This window comes from Euprymna scolopes, chromosome 1 (assembly GCF_053919585.1).
Source record: "Euprymna scolopes isolate OS-2025 chromosome 1, ASM5391958v1, whole genome shotgun sequence".
Classification (NCBI taxonomy): Eukaryota; Metazoa; Mollusca; class Cephalopoda; order Sepiida; family Sepiolidae; genus Euprymna; species Euprymna scolopes.
The window spans coordinates 191,356,740-191,374,606 of record NC_136482.1 but is presented as its reverse complement, the minus strand read 5'-3'; the positions used below and the strand labels follow the sequence as shown (position 1 = coordinate 191,374,606).

General features: G+C 33.0%; 1 protein-coding gene across 1 annotated transcript in view; it reads left to right on the top strand.

The window, feature by feature from the left end:
* The first annotated feature begins 2,466 nt into the window (after nucleotides 1–2,466).
* LOC145278343 (DNA polymerase alpha subunit B-like) overlaps nucleotides 2,467–17,867 on the top strand; it is a 73,532-nt gene continuing 58,131 nt past the window's right edge. Inside the window, exon 1 of the mRNA XM_080130639.1 lies at nucleotides 2,467–2,650. Within this exon, the coding sequence (XP_079986765.1) occupies nucleotides 2,569–2,650 (82 nt within the window). The 5' untranslated portion in view covers nucleotides 2,467–2,568. The remainder of the gene's footprint in view (nucleotides 2,651–17,867) is intronic.

The following is a 17,867-nucleotide window of genomic DNA, read 5'->3' as shown; positions in this document are numbered from 1 at the left end:
TGTGTGGCATTATTGCCTCAGTCGTGAAGGATTTCTCCTCCACCGAAAGAGAACAAGAAAATTGTAGATAACATGTAAAGTCGAATAAAAAGGGATAACATTAAAGAAACGGTTGCATATAAATATATACACATTTATTCTCACTTAAAAAGTTTAGTTTGTAAAGAACAAGCGTAAATGGTGACTATGAAACACATAAGGTGGGATTTAATTTGATATGATAAACAAAGGGAGAACAGATATTAATATCCAAAAAAGAATACATTAATACCCCAATACAATCAATAAAGACGTGTTACCAGGGCCAGAGAATATATATGGACAGTGTATAAATGATATGTTCTGGAAAAGATATATTTTGTTTGTAGTAGCTAAATGGTCTTAGTTACAGAAATCGAGTAATACAATCTAGTAAGTTATCTTGATGAACGGTTATTCATAGTCGTAGCTGGTAATATGTATAAGCTTTAGGCTTTCAGCATATCTTTCAACATCTCTTCCAAGTTGCTGTACCAGTCCGTATTTATGGCTTGTTTAGTGCCAATCATATTTTTGTATGGAGGAACTCGGATGTATTCGTATTCATCACTCAATAAGTAGATAGACCTTGCATTTGTATTCGTTGTGGCAGTTTGGACGATTAATACCAGAACCACCGAGTCACAAAGGTTTTTTTTTTTCTTTTTTTAGAAAGAAGTCACTAATTAACAAGGCCCAAAGGTCACTCGAGGATAAGGATTATTGACTGTACAATCAATAGACAATGGAACAATATCATAGTAATCGTTAGTCGTGGAAATTTGGTAAATTAGATTACTTAAGAGGATGGCTAATCAATAACTTGTTTACATTGGACTTGAAGATGACCATATTGTTGTCAGCTGGAAAGCAGGCATATGGAACAGAGTTCCACAGGTGTGCAGTTCTAAGAAAGAAGCTTAGCGGTTTAGGCATAGATAGAAGAGTGAGGAAAATTGTTGATAGTGGTTTCAACTAAACAAGTGTTTTTTGTGAAAGTTTGGTAAGGGGGGGCATAGAATGGAGCTCAGACGAGCACTTGGTATGAAATTAACAATAGAGCAGAGACAGGCTCGCGACATCTCCTCTGTGGGAAAGAGATTGTAGGGAAGAGAAAGTTGCATCCCTACTAGTTTAGGAAGTCTATTTTGAACTCTGTCAAGGTAGGATAGGTGCTTCGAGCAACTTCTGCTTAGATGTGGCAATAGTACTTAATTCTAGGACGTACTTGGCTCTTAAACAGGTAGAGAATTGCATCGCCAGTGAAATATCTACTGGAGCAGTAGAATGATCCAACCATTTTTCCAGCGACTGTGGTAATGGATTTGATGTATGTGTTCCATTTCAGATGAATTACATTAAAAGGAGTTGGTGCAATGAATTGCGTTAAAAGGAGTTGGTGCGACGAATTCAATTGTGGAGTTCACAAGGAGTTCTTAAACTTTTTTTTTTCTTTTTGCCTGACAATTTTTTACAAACTTTAGACACAATGGCCGGTTTTAAATATGGGGAAAACCCAGCTCGTTGAAGAAAGCCACTCTGGCTTGTGTCATGCTTCAGTCTATAAGGATTCACTCATTGAGGAGAGAAAAGATGACGTGTAGTATAAAAAGAGATACTACACTTTGATCATATGTGTTGTCTTCCAAGTTATTTTAATTTATTTTGAAAATATATATATTATAAAAGAAAAAAGTTAATATATGGGAGTCTGTTTATCTCCCTCCCACGACGGAATGATGTGACACAAGGATCGGAAAGTGGGATTGAAGAGTCAGCATCCTAGAGGAAGGGCACTCTGGCTTGCAAAAAATACCTGGGCAGCTCTGTCAGCATTCTCGGTGGAGGAGCCTCAAGTAATCAGTAATAAACTAACATCTTCTCAAAATGTTACTCGGCAAAGCCTGGGAGGGTGGACATCATATAACTGCGCAAAACCAGAAGAAACATATGTCAGGGAACAGGGAATAAAACTCTGTTAACTTCTAAGTGCGGAGAGAAAACCAAGGGAGATAACTCCAAATATATTCATTATTAATCGAAAAGTTGCCTCCCTTGTTTAGATAAGCGTATTTTCAAAATAACAACAGTTATATTCATAAATAATTAAAATTTTGTAAAGTTTTTTATTTTTTATTAAAAGCGATAGTTTCTAGTCAATGAAATAACAAAAATACATAGTCCTATTTTGAATAAAGTTTAGTTTTTAATTTATTGAGGTATGAAATATCAACAGTACGTCCATTTACCGTCTAATCTACATGATTACCAAAACAAAACAAACATCGACTTTTTGAAGAAAGAAAATAAGATAAGTAGTCGATAAATCATAGTGCAATTATTTCATATTGTAGACTAAATTGTAATATTTTTTCGAAAATTGTATTAATATGAAAAAAAATATGTCCAGGAACACACACTCCTAACATATTTAATAGAAACTTATGACGATGACAGCTCCGCAGTGAATAACGCGGGAAAACTGATTGTCGTCATCTGGTTCTAGCATTTTTGAAACTTTTCCCTTTGTTTTTCTTCTTTACGACAAAAATGTCGGCATCCAACGTTGCTTTCGGTGAATTTAGGTCTAAATTTCAGTTGTCGCAAGACCATGTCGATGTCCTCGAAAAATGTAAGTTAATGAAATATCAAAATATTTTCTGTATTCTTTTCCCATCTTTTGTGATTGACATTTGGGTTTCAGACATAAACGAAAATGTGTTGATATTTGGTATTTTTTTACGAGAGTACCCAGCGTAGTATAAACACCCCTAACCTTGCCATGTCAAGAATTTCGTAATAAACACCTCCAACCTCGAAAGCCGTTCTTAACATGGGGATGGTTGGAGGTGTTTATACTACGCTGGGTAGTGTCATAAAAAATACCATTTTTTATGAATTAAATAAAAGTGTTAAAAGTTTTGTACTTATGCAGACGCAGACTTGGTTTTTAGATAGGATTTTTAAAAGTCAGTCAAAATTTACGTTATCTTTGTTTATTATTAGGTGAAAATACAGAATAGTTACAAAACGCCCTCCCTTCCCGTGTTAAGAATGGATTTCTAAATAATAGCTAATTATTTCAGCACGATTTGTATTCTGCCTAAGTACCCATTTTTTTTTCTTCGCCAAAATTTTCAGGGTGTTTACCTAAATCGCATAAAAAGTATAATCTCAGTGTTCGTACACATAGATTCGAAGAAGTTGTCAATGCACTTACTAATCCGCGCGATTTTTTAAATCGTATTTCAAGTTTAATTAAAGTTTTATGTTTTTTATTCAGTTGTAAGGTTAAAGTATAGAATAGGTACAAAAGTTTTGTACTACAAAACATCCTCCTCTTCCCACCCCATGTTAAGAATGGCTCATTAAATAATAACGTTATTATTTCAGCACGGATCAATAAGTGCACTACTACCAAAATCAAATAACAAATAAATGCTATCGAAGGCAAAATAAGTCACTTTTCTACCTAACTGGATACGTTTTTAGTGTTTTTATTTAATGTAACATGTTTATTCAGCTCGAAACATAGTGTTTACCGATGTATTAGAAAATTTTAAATGGGCCCCCCGACTCTCTCTTGAACACGGTAAGTTTGGGAAAAGGAGTTAAAAATAAAAAGAACGATACAAAACACTGTTAGAAACCCACCGATTATGTCAGTCATGTCACGGTAACATAGTTTTTTTTTTTTTTTTTTTAATTTTAAACTTTTTTTCCCAAACTTACCGTGTTCAAGAGAGTCGGGCGCGTGTGCCATTTTAAATTTTCCGATACATCGGTAAACACTGTTTTTCGAGCTGATAAACACGTTACATTAAATAAAAACACTAAAAAAATGACCCAGTTAGATAGTAAAGTTATCTTGCCTTTGATAACATTTGTTATGTATTTGCTTTTTGACAACGTTTTCGAATATGTGTATATACAAACCCCTTCATTTTCTCCCCCCCCCCCGTTGTTATTGTTGAAGCGTGTGTGTGTGTGTGTGATTCAGCTGAGCGTGTTAATCTACACTATTACCTATACGTGTTTGTTTTGCTATACACAAACGTGCGAAAAAGTGGTAAAAACAACAAATGTAGGTGGACTTACAATGCACCTTGCACCACCTCTCACCTTATATATATTTTTCCTTTTCGTTTTTTGTTCATTTTTTTTTTTTTTTTTTTTTTTTCAGAGGATTATTATCGATTATCCAATGTATTTTGTATTGTTTCACTAGTTGCCATGTTTTCCCGCGTGCATTCAATTTATTTGCGCACACACGAAAACAAACTTGGCGACCAGTGCGAGTGTGCATGCGAAAACAAACATGGCGTCCAGTAGGTACCTCCAAAAGTCACCAGACCCCCTCCCTATATGTAAAACGATGTAACTTTGTTACAAATTAATATTATCAATATAGCTTTTGTACCATTTTAAAAGAAGGGTAAAAAATAAACTAGGAATAATTTTTTAAAGTTTTTTTCCATCGTACGAAAATAATGAAATTGTGAGACGAAAATCGTGTTTACATAATTGACGCTTTAAATTAACGTTCCCATGTAGTAGCATTTCGAACGTGAAAACATACCCATGTTTAATGAATCTAGCAAAAACCAACTAATGGTCAGATTTTTCGTTAAATTTTTTATACTTATCCATTTTAGAATGAAATTACATATAAAATGCAGTTTCCCTGAAATATACAAGGGGAAAATATTTTTAGTGCGTGTCCCCCCCTATTTATTTTTTCGATATTTCTATTTATTATAAAACATAAGAGTTCAACTAAGTAAAAAAATATTTATTTTTTAAAAATTTAAATACACATATTGAATAAAAACTTAGCTTAGTTGAAGTTGCAATTAAAAAATGAGATAAATATAATTTTTTTTTTAATAGCGTTTTTTTCTAAATAATATATACTATAATCAGTTGAATTGCTAGGAAGAAACTTCCTAAAAATTAATTTTTAAAAGATTAAAACGATTAAAATTTCATTATTTCAAAATGTCATGTTACAACATAGATTTTTAATTGTGTTTAATTTTTTTTTTTTAAATATTAAGTTTTCATGTAAACATAGCTCTTGTCAGCTATTTTCTCGCCAGATTAAAACCGATTTGAAAATATTGCACAAATATTAAGTATTTTGTAGCCCCCCCCCCCCTCATATTTTGTTTGTCTCTTTTACTGAACAAAAGTATAGAAGCCGAACATGAACATTCATTAAAACTGTATTTCATATTTAATATACAAATGTTTATAATATTATTAATCATTAAAATGTAAATCTTAAAACCTAACAAAAGTATAACAAAGATTAATTATTAATACAAAGGTTTTAAAAAAATCATTAAGTCGCTTCTGCTTTTCCATAGTTCGTATAGTTAACAGAAATATGACGTCACGGAATCATGTGCTCATATATATAATTTTTTTTTTTTTTTTTTTTTTTTTTTGCCGGAGATTATAGTTATAAGCAATTAACAGGAAAATTGGTGCAAGTCCAGATTAGCGCTTGTAGAGATAAACAAAACTCAGCCAAAATAAAGGAAAACCTTCGTGTACCTCTTGTCACAGAATGAAGATGGTTGTCAAACCGAATTTTCATTTGAACTAGCGGGGATGCCCGGGTGTTTGGAGGCGTGTGTTAGATCAAAATAAAATTAAAAAAACGTTGGCCGAGTGTTTGTAGGTTCAAAAGAAAAAAAAAGTTTTGGTAGGTAGGCTCGAACCTGAAGCCTTGACGCAAAGGTGGAAAAGAAGGGGGGGAACCCTGACATCTAACCCCCCCCTCGGGCACGAGGGGATAGGAAGTAAAACCTAAGGAGGCTGTCCTATCAGCAGGTGCAAAGTACTGGGGCTGCTGTATTGCCATTTGGTGAATGGATTCTGGACCATGCAGTAGCTTCTGGTGGGGCCTCTCGATGCCATACTAGTGGGACCTTATCATTAGCTACAAATAAAAAAAAAAATTCTTTGTTTCTTTTTCTCTCTTAGTTTCCCCTCTCAGTCCTGCTCTAAGTAAATCTGACGACCTAGTCCACAAATTCCAAAATTTCATCATGACAAGTTTCAAGAAAAAATACACGATTAAACCCGGTTCTCCAACTTCCAATATACATAGACCCCTACTACCATGTCTCCTTCTCCAACATCAGGAGTCTACTTCTAACCTTCCAGAGGTTGAAACCCAATTACAGGAGACTAAACCAGACCTTTCATTTTAAAGTGAAACTGGCATTGGACAGGCTATTTCCCTAGAAGAGTTCGCAATTAAAGGATACTCTAACTTAACTTCTAAATCTGACCCCAAAGATCGCCATGGGCATGGAATATGTGCCTATATTAAAGATAGCTTTCCATGTGGTAGGGACATCTCCAGGGAAGATCCTAACTTACCCTATATGTGCTTCCGGGTTGCTTTAGCTCACACTACTGCATTTATATTTACTCTCTATCGGCCCCCCCCCCCACAACAGCGGAGTTACTATGTTTAAAAGCATATCTGAGAAAATTGACCAAGTCCTATCTGCTTATCCTTCAGCTAGCATTCACGTATGTGGAGACTTCAATGTTCACAACGTCGAATGGTTGACCCACTCAAACAAGACCGATGATGAGGGGAGATTCTGTCATGATTTCTCCATTGTCTATGACCTCACTCAGATTGTTCAGGAACCCACCCGTGTGCCCGATAATGACGGCCAGTATGCGAGCCTACTAGAACTTTTTCTCACAACTTGCCCTGAACTATGTTCAGTTTCTGTTCTGTCGCCTCTTGGATCTTCCGACCACTCTGTTGTATCAATTAAGATAAAAATGAAATGTAATAAGTCCCCAGACGTACCTCTCCATCGTACAGTATATCGATACACTAAGGCTGACTGGGATAGCTTCCGTACATTTATATCTGATCTACCTCTGCATTCCATGTTTAAAAAGGATGTGTGCTCTATAGTATCAGACCTGACGGAATGGTTAATTGTAGGTATAGACCGTTTCATACCCTCGAAAAAGTTTCAGCAAAAACCTAACAGCCAGCCATGGTTCTCTCCAGAATGTGCTGCTGCCACTGCTCACAGAAATCACTTTTTCCATTGGTTCCAACGTAATAGATGTATGAAAACTAAAGCCGCTTTCAGGACTGCCAGCAACCATTGTAAGAAAGTAATAAAGAACGCAAAAGAGTTGTATGCTCAATCCGTTAAGTCCAAAGTAGTTGAGCAGCGGCTTGGTTCCCACCAGTTTTGGCAAATAGCAAACAGAATCCTGAACAGAAACATGTGCTCCATCCCAACTATTATCAATGGACCTGAGGTAATCTCGTCAGCATCAGACAAAGCCAAACTCTTTGTCAAGAACTTTGCAGCTAATTCTACCCTTTGCGACCAAGGCCGCCAACCCCCAATATTTCCTCCTGTATCAGAAAACACGCTATGTGATATACGTATATCTGTACGTAATGTTGCCAAGCTAATCAAAAACCTTGATTCCAGTAAAGCAACTGGCCCTGATGGTATTCCAATTATAGTACTCAAAAAACTTCAACCTGAACTAGCGCCCATACTTACAAAACTGTTTAAACGTTGTCTTAAGGAGAATAATTTCCCATTTCCCTGGAAAATTTCATCAGTATGCCCTGTATTTAAGAATTCAGGTGATCGCTCATCCCCCTCTCAGTACAGGCCAATAAGTCTCCTGTGCGTCATGAGTAAGTTGCTGGAATCTTTATTAAATACAGAAGTAATCAACCATCTCAACAAAAATAACCTTCTTAGTAACACTCAATATGGTTTCCGTTCTGCTAGATCTACAGCAGATGTGCTTACAGTTATATCTCATAGGATTAGCAAATCTCTCGACGGAGGCAACCTTTCTAGTGCAATTGCTCTTGACATATCTAAGGCCTTTGATAGAGTATGGCATAAAGGTTTACTTCATAAGATCTGTAGCTATGGTATAGCTGGAAATGTCTTCTCAGTTATTAAATCATTTGTCTCTGATAGGTTCATAAGAGTAGTAGTTGAGGGGCAAAAATCAGAAGCTCACAGTATTAATGCTGGTGTCCCTCAGGGGTCCATCCTGGGCCCAACTCTTTTCCTGATCTACATTAATGATCTTCCAAATCACATCCTTACATCATTTGTAGACATTTATGCTGACGACACTACCATTTATGGTAGCACATCTAAGACAGTAAACGACCAAGTTCTCTCCAATTCTCTCTCCTCTGATCTTGAGCACGTAGTACAATGGGGAAAGGAGTGGCTGGTTACTTTTAATGCATCTAAAACCAAGCTTCTCTCTTTACATCATCAACATTCTGATCCACATCTGGCATCAATTGAAATGAATGGCTCTCGTCTTCAGGAGACCTCAAGTTTTGACAAGCTTCTGGGCTTGACCATTACTCTTGATCTTAAATGGAATACGTACATCAAATCTGTTGCCAAGGCCGCTGGAAAAATGGTGGGATTTTTCTATCGATCCGGTAGATATCTCACTGCTAATGCAATTCTCTATCTATATAAGAGCCAGGTACGTCCAAAGATGGAATACTGTTGCCACATCTGGGCAGGAGCTTCTAGAAAGAACTTGTCCTGCCTTGATAGAGTTCAAAATAGACTTTGTAGCCTCGTAGGAGATGTCCTTTTCTCTTCCCTGCAACCTCTATCTCACTGAAGAGATGTTGCGAGTTTGTCTCTGATGTATCGTTATTTTCATGGAAAGTGTTCGACTGAGCTTCAGTCTATGGTCCCCCCTCGCCAAACCTTCACAAGAAACACTCGTCTAGCTGAAAATACTATCAATAATTCCCCTCACTCTTTATCTGTGCCTAAACCTAAATGTAGATTCCATGAACAAAGCTTCTTTCTTAGAACTGCATGCCTGTGGAATTGTCTTCCGTTTTCCTGCTTTCCGGCTGACTACAATATGGTTGTGTTCAAGTCTAACGTAAATAAGTTCTTGATGAGCCATTCCATATAAGTTATCAAATTTACCAAATTTTCATTACTATTGATTACTATATTGTCCAATTTCTACTGTACACTCTTTAACCCTTATCCTTGAGTGGCCTCTTGGCCTTGATAATGTGGTGATGCCTATGTAAAAAAAACCCCCAAAAAACTGTCCTAATTTAACGTTTATAAAGTGAAATTGACAGGTGTGAGAATTTAATAAGGTCAAACATCACGCGACTTAAGTTTGGTGCTGCAAGCCAGTTTCTGTGTATTTTTTTCCCCCGCCTAATGAATAGCAATTGTCTGATATGACGGGTTTTTTTTCCCCAGCATTGATCAAACTTTATTTATTTGCTTTCTGGACGTTTTGGCACATAGGGCCGGGAACACAAATTCGTTTTCAAATAGAAATATTGCAGTTAACTTTTATTACGGGGTAGTTTTTTTTGGGGAACGGGGGGTAAAACCAGCTCCCTATAAAAAGGGGAGTGTCCAAATTGAATAGCAATTGTCTAATATAAGGAGTTTTCCCCCACATTGATCAAAAGTTGATTGTTTCTGGATGTTCCCGGCATGGAAGCCGGGTAAGATGCTATGGCTTCCGATTAGTTTTGTTTTTATACGATAAAACCGAACACACACACGAGGTCAGCCGAAATAGCAAGAATTTTGTGAAAGTCGATGTAAATAAATCTTGATGCGACATGCATTCGCAAATCGTACACATTATGATCTAGGGGGTATATAAAGTTCTAAGACGTGGTACCCCCCCCCCTCCGAGAAGCCTGGCGAAAAAGGCCTTTGCCAGACATACATAAAATGTGCAGTCGTTTTGCCTTTTATATATATAGAAGATAGATGTTATCGCTTTTTTTTTTTTTTTTTTTTTTAATCAAAAAACAGTGAAATTTAATTTGCAAGTTTTACAATATGTTTTTATTAAATTGTTAGGTGAAAGTACAGAATAGGTACACAACACCCTCCTGTCCCCATATTAGGAATGGCTTTCTAAATAACATTATTTCAGCAAGAATCAATGAGCGCAAACCAGTCTTATTGGTTCTGTGATTTCACATATACACGTGAAATCCGTATTATCTACCATATTTATTAATGGTGTGTGTGTGGGGGGGGGGGTTATCTACTTAAAGCATCCCTAATTTGTATGTGACTGGGTATGGTCACAAGTTCCAAACATTTAAAAACTATAGTAAATATAGTGATACACTACAACAAAACACGGATCACTCTAACGTTGTTTTTTTTAGGGGTAATTGAGGTCACTGACTACGAATCTGATAATCAAATCGGTTGCAAATTTACCGTTTGTATGGTATTAACCCCTGAACCCAGGGACTATTTTTACACCATTTTACCATATAGCTATATTTACCAAATAATTATTAAAATAAAAGCAGTCGTGTTCTCGTTGAGTAGTTTTTTTTTTTAGTTTTTTATTCAAGAAAATAAAATTTCACTGTTTTTCTTATATCGAAAAACAGCGGCAAAAAAAAAAAAAATTTTTCAGAGCAAAAACGAAATGCTCTCTGCAACGCGTTGTGTACAACATTGTAGTCGGTGCATATTTCGCAATGGAAGTATCACTCGTGTATGTCCACCTGATCGGTTTCATCAAATTCTACTTTTTATTTTTAATAATTTTCTACCTTATCGATTTTTGAATATAATCATCTTAAAAATACAAGGAATATGTAGATACCATTATTTTTGTGTGAAATTCAGTTTTACAATTTGCAAAGTTTCCTCCCAATAGTGTAGAAGCGGCAAAATAACTTTTCCAAGGTAAGTCTTTAGTTCGTACCCTAGTGCACATTGACCATTATTGCCCTTAAATTGATAAATGGAAATTACTTTATATAAGAGGGGTGTGCATGGTCTCCTCTAGTGGTTTTAATATGTGGGATCGATTTACTAGAACGTTGTATTAGAAACTGAGTACCCCTTACAAATATTTAAATATTGACTTTTTTTTTTTCTTTATAATCTGATAGATTAGTGTCCGATCTAATAATCCGGTGAAAAAATTGAAAAAGATGAAAAGAAAAACATAAGGAGAATGCTCATTGCATAGGTTGACCCAGAAAAATGTTATCAAAGGCAAGATAAGTTATTCTTCTACCTAGCTGGATAAGTTTTTTTTTTTTTTTTTTACTTTAAAACGTTTAATTAGTTTGAAAAACAAATAGTGTCGAGCGTTATGTGAGAAAAAATGGCTGTGATATGATTCTTCCATCTTTAAAATCTCGACAGTAACTTAAAAATCTAAATACTTGTAATCTTTATTAACGAGTATAGTACTGGTGCACTTATTGAGCCGTGCTGAAACAATCGAATTATTTAGAAACCCATTCTTAATGTGGAAAAGAGGAGTGTTTTGTAACTATTCTGTACTTTCACCTAGCAATTAATAAACATCAATCTCTTCCTCTGCTAGTACTTGGTTGGCTCTACCCCCAGAGGTCTATGTTACTGATAGTAGTTGGTCAGTGGATCTTTTGCATTCTTCGAAGGCATGTGTTGATAAACGTTTGATTTCTTTGTTGTTGTTCACGTTTCTGCTCCATACAGTAGGACTGATTTGATGTTGGAATTGAACAGGTGGATTTTGGTGAGATATGTGATGAGGTTGGATTGCCAGATTTTCTTGAGGGCTATGAACAATGCTTTTGCCTTTCCAATGCGGGTCTTAATGTCTGCATCTGTTCCTCCCTGCTGGTTGGTCACACTCCCAAGGTATGTGAAGGTTTCGACCTCTTTCAGATTGTTGTTGCCCAACTTCACTGCCTCTATGCTGGAGGCGTTGATTTTCAGGATCTTGGTCTTATTAAGGTGGATGTGGAGGCCAACTTGAGAGGCATTGATGGCTAGCCCCCCCCCCCCACCACCAATTAAATAACACACGAGGGCAGAAAAAAAGGAGATTTGAATCTCCCATCCTTAAAAAAAAGTAAAAAATGCCCCAATGCAATATAAAAAGAAATAAAATTTCCCTTGCACTGATGGGACTCTACAATGCCGAATTTCTTCCCTCCCTCCCTCCAAAAAAATTGTAACTCGATTTGTCAGTCGCAGTGTCATGTACGCAACATACTTATGTTTACATGTACAAGCGCACGCTCCAAGATGGCTACTATTGATAACATAATAAATTACATTACTTAATATGCGAGAAACTACTTATCTGCAGAAAATGTAAATGTGATATTCATTGTCAGCATATCCGAAAACCTATAAAAGTCATTTTAAGGGAAAATGTTAAGGTGGAAACCAAGTAAAAAAAAAAGTCTGGATACATTAAATAAAATCAGTTTTAATACGTGTTGTTTTACAAACCTTGTTACATTTAATAAAAAAAGGGGTGGGGACAATTCCATTTTAAAAGATTTGTAAGAGATTCTATTTTATTTTTAAAATGAATTTTAATCTGAAAAACATAACAAAAAAAAAAGGTAATTTTTTGTAATGTTTTTAAGGTTAAAATTTATTTTAAAAATAAAATAGAATCTCTTACAAATCTCTTAAAATGGAATTGCCCCCCCCCTGTTTTTTTTTTTTTTTTTTTTTAATGTAACAAGGTTTGTAAAACAACACATTAAAACTGATTTTATTTAATGTATCCGGACTTTTTATAGAGTTATCCCCCTCAGATATGTATTGAGGACCAATTTAAGTTAAAATTCTTGTGACTTAATTAACATTTCAGTTATAAGTCTTGTGTAATTATTGTTTAATTTTGAGTTAATTTATTTTAATGTAATTCGTAACTAATTGTGAAATACTGTATATTTCGGCATATAAGGTGGCCGTTAGATAACACGAGGTACAAAATTGGTGCAAATTTTGATAAATTATAATCAGTTGTATAAGATAACTGCTAAATAACGAAACCACATTTGTTTAGCCTAGCACCTGATATCTTATGAAATATTGGTTTTGAAAGGTGACTTCAAGGGTTGTCTTCTACACCGAAATATACAGTATGTAAACTATTTTTATATAAAAAAATTATTAAAATCTATTTCGTTTCATATATCCGGACATCATTTTGCATTTCCCAAGTGACATCACCTTTCGGTGGCCATTTTATCAATGTTTTGACATTCACCCTACAATTGTCAAGATTGCCTGTATTTTGAAGTAAAAATCATCCATAATTACATTCTGTTTAAAAATGGTGGGCTCTAAAGTAAGTCAAGGGAGATAAATCAGGTTTTTATGCTGAATTGGTCGCACAACTCTTCCACATTAAAACATAAAATAAAAACTCGATAATTCATTAAGTTCTATTTTTGCGAGTAATTATTTTTCTATTGGATCATTTTTCAAAATTTTGGTAATTTATATCAATTTTCACATCGTGTGTAATGTTTTTAAAATTTAGAATTTTAATTTGATCTGGCAAAAATCTGGCCATACTAGTACTAGCTTTGAAATGTTCGTTTTATTTTTTTAATTGGAAAATAATTGTTAATCATTAACAAACCAAAAAGTCTTTTCAATGTTCATTTTTTTTTTTTTTTTTTTTTTTTTTATCAGGCATATTCACTCATTTGAGCTATTGCTCAATAACACTTTATATTAATACTAGCGGGGATTACCCGGCGATGCCCGGGTGTCTTGAGGTAAATCAAAACTCCTTGTGGGGGGGGGGGGTAATAAAAAAAAAATGTTTTGGTAGGTGAGTATGAGAATCGAACCCGTACCCTTGAGTTGGAAATTAATGTGTGAAAAAAAAAAGTGCTACGCTAACCATTGAGCCACAGCGACAGACAACGTTAAGCAGGTTTTAATTTATTTATTTAACAATAAAAACAGGCGTGCGCAATAAAAGTTAACTCTGCTGCTTCCGTTTGACCTAATTAAGAAGGTCAAATAGAAGTCACGCAGCGTTTGGGTTTGTTTATTCAAATTTGACTGTTTCTTCCCCCAACAGATGTTGGGGAGGGGGAAGCAGCTCCCAATTATCCAGATTGAATAGCAACTGTACAAGAGTGATCAAAGCTGATTGCTTCTGGACGTTTTTCCTGGCGCAATGCCGAGAAGACGTCGTTTGAGTTTAGTTTCACATATTTATACTAAAAAGCCCAATCAACACACGAGAAGCCAAAATAGCAATAATTTTGTAAAAGTCGACGTAAATAAATCTAGATGCGACGCGCTTTCCCAAATCGTACATATTATTATTTAGGACCCATATAAACAGTTGTAAGCGATTGTAACGACCCCGGAACTGTGTGTGAGAAAAGCCTTTTGAAGACATACACGAAATGGTCACACACATTTTGCCTTATATATATATATATATATAGACAAGTGCAATACAACAATGACCACCTTTTTTTAACATAAAAAATAACATTGCTTAATATCCAAAAATTGCTTATTTGCGGGAAATTGAATGGTTTTCAGCATACCTCAAAACTTACAAAAGTCGTCATTTTAAAGGAAAATGTTCAGATGGAAACTAAGTAAAAATTTACCTAAACTTTTATTTTTATATTTGCTTTAAAAAAAGTTACATTGTATAATGTGTTGGTCATCCGAACCTTAAAATTTGTCTGATGTTACTTCCGCCGAATGGCTTTGTAAAACAATGAAGTGCAACTCTTAACGGAAGCAGCACTTGTCACAAGGCAACGGTTTTAACTTTTGCCAGTGTTATTGGATATGTCGTCACTGATCTGAGGGAGATAACTCTATTTTACTAAGACATTAGCATACAGTGAGCACCCACTTTTTGGTCACTTCAGCTTCCTATTTTGTATGTTTGTTTTTTCTTAGTTTCTGTGAAAAAAAAATTTTAATTTTTATTTAAAAGAATCAATAAAATAAAAAGCTTTGACACTGAATTTTCTATAAAAAAAAAAAAGTAAAAAAATTTTCTATAAAAAAAAGTAAAAAAATTTTCTATAAAAAAAAGTAAAAAAATTTTCTATAAAAAAAAGTAAAAAAATTTTCTATAAAAAAAAGTAAAAAAATTTTCTATAAAAAAAAAAGTAAAAAAATTTTCTATAGAAAATTTTTTTACTTTTTTTTTTATAGAAAAAAAGTAAAAAAAGTAAAAAAATTTTCTATAAAAAAAAAAGTAAAAAAATTTTCTATAAAAAAAAAAGTAAAAAGATTTTCTATAAAAAAAAAAAAGTAAAAAGATTTTCTATAAAAAAAAAAGTAAAAAGATTTTCTATAAAAAAAAAAAGTAAAAAGATTTTCTATAAAAAAAAAAGTAAAAAGATTTTCTATAAAAAAAAGTAAAAAGATTTTCTATAAAAAAAAGTAAAAAGATTTTCTATAAAAAAAAAGTAAAAAGATTTTCTATAAAAAAAAAAGTAAAAAGATTTTCTATAAAAAAAAAAGTAAAAAGATTTTCTATAAAAAAAAAAAGTAAAAAGATTTTCTATAAAAAAAAAAAGTAAAAAGATTTTCTATAAAAAAAAAAGTATATGATGCAAATTGCAGATTTGAAAGATTTTAGTGCAATTTAAAAAAAAAACAACTTTTACGTATGTTTTCTCATTTAATTTAGTTTTTCTTTCATTTTTTTTTTGGTGGGGACAGTTTAAAACAGTTTTCATTTAGTTATATTTAGATTAATTTTTTTAAAAGAAACAAAAAAAGCTGATATTTGAACGTTTTTCATGCAAACACTTGAATTTATCTTTTCCAAATATCTTAATGTTTTTGTAATGTGAAATGTTTTGCGTTTGTTTTTAGCATCTTAAATTGTAATATGAAAAAATGAATTAAAGAAGTTTAAAACTTTAATGAAAATGATTTTTTTTTTTTTTTTTTTTAAAGAATCATACTAAGATTCTGAAGAATCTCAGATTAGATTCAAATTATTGTTTCTTGTAAATAAAAATTGTTTGAAAACGATTCCAACTTGCAATGAAAGTTTATAACCTTAAATAAAAGTTGATTATCTCTAAAAATAAAGTTTTAAAAGGCTAGTCTTTCGTTGGTCCTCTGGAGCACTTTTACCTCGGGTTATAACCTTTTTCTTTTTTTTTTTTTCTTTGAAATACAAATTAATTTTTTTTTTTATAAACGATTCCAACTTGCAATGAAGAATACAAATAAAATTCGTAAAATGCCACAAAAAAAAGTAAGATTTTAGTTTTTTTTATATGAATATTTTAAACACAAATTTTTTAAGCTCTTATGACTTTGTTTTTAATTAATTATGGTTGCATAGAATTTTGGAGACTGGAAACACTGATTCAACGCCCAAGCAAGATGATTTGAGTTTTATGATATAATAGATTACATGCAATTTTTATTTTAAATAAATCTTTTAGATATTCTCGAAAACTTTTTTTTTTTTTTTTTTTTTTTTTTTCAAATATTTTTTATCATGCCCCATTACGTTCCTTAATCAATTTTTTGGAACTGTTACATTTTCATAGAAATTAATGAATGTTTATCTATAAATTATATTAAAAATGTCAAAGTAAACATATTTATGCAGATATTCTTATTTATTATATATAAAGTAGTGATGTCCACCGACCATAAAACGCTTTGGATATTTTAAGGTAGTTCTATTAAAATAATCATATTTTAAAAACCAAAACACTTTAAATCTTCAAAATATTACGATTTTTGCAGAAATGAATATCCTTTCATATGCTTTAATAAATAATAATCTACATGATGTATTTGAAGAGTTTTTAGGAAATTGATTAAAATGTTATGAAACGGCCATCTTGTGTCAGGCTTTTTTTTTTTTTTTTTTTTTTACCTCCTGTGGTACTTGAAGATTTTTGAGGAATTTTGTCATGAAATTTGAAAAACATTCAGAAAAAACATCTCACTTATTGTAGGTGTATGAAATAAACTTGTCCATTTTTTTTTTTTTTTTGTCTTTAAAATAAAATTTAAACATAACCTGTTTCAAAAATTTTTTTCTAAATTTTTTGTACATAAAGTACTTTTTTCTCTTTTTTGTGTGTTAAAATGATAACTCTGTTAATTTCTCTTTTGGTATCGTTCGTTTTTAAATAGCCCCCCCCCACACACACACACAAATTGTAACACATTTTTAGTCAAATTAAACAATTTGACAAATAGCACTCATGATTAGACAGCAGCCACTGTCATTGTCATTGTCGGTTGTTAGTTTGAAATCATGAAATTTTATGAATTGCGTTTATTTTGAAGAAAAATATTTAAAATTAATGCAGTTTGATTATTTTATAAAATTTCCTTCAAGGAATATTGGTTTTTAATATACTTTCAAACTTTTAGTAATAAATGACTTTATAGCTGCCAACTGAAAAAAAACAATAAAATTCTGTTCTTTTATGCAATTATGTGTGAATGCCTCAAAAGTTAGTGGAAAAAATGATGGCAAAAATAATTTAGGATTTGAGTAGAGAGTGGGGGTCAGTTCCACATATAAATTTAATGTGTTATGTTCCCCCATTTCCCAAACTTTCTTGCTTTTTAAATAGTTAGTATTCCAAATTATTTTATATAACTTTTCAAATTGAATAAATATATTAGTATATGCTACCACTAAATCTAGTTCCTAATGACAAGACCATCTCTTAAAAATACCTTCCTTGAACTTGTACCCATTAACCTTAAATCTGAGTGAGAAATCCCACCTGGAAAAAATCTCCTTTAATCTTATTACTGTTAAGTTTGAATGGCACCCATTTCAAAATAAAAACCCTTTCATAACCATACCACTAACCTTAAGTCGGTGGCAAGCCCCCTTTGTACAAATCATCATAAAATCACACCTAAACTCTAAAAGAAAATACCTTGCATTCCTTAAAAACACTATTTGTCCCTCACAGAAAAATATAACTGCTCTAAAACTCTAGAATGGCCTGGAAATGAATTTTTCTACATTAAATTTATGTGAAA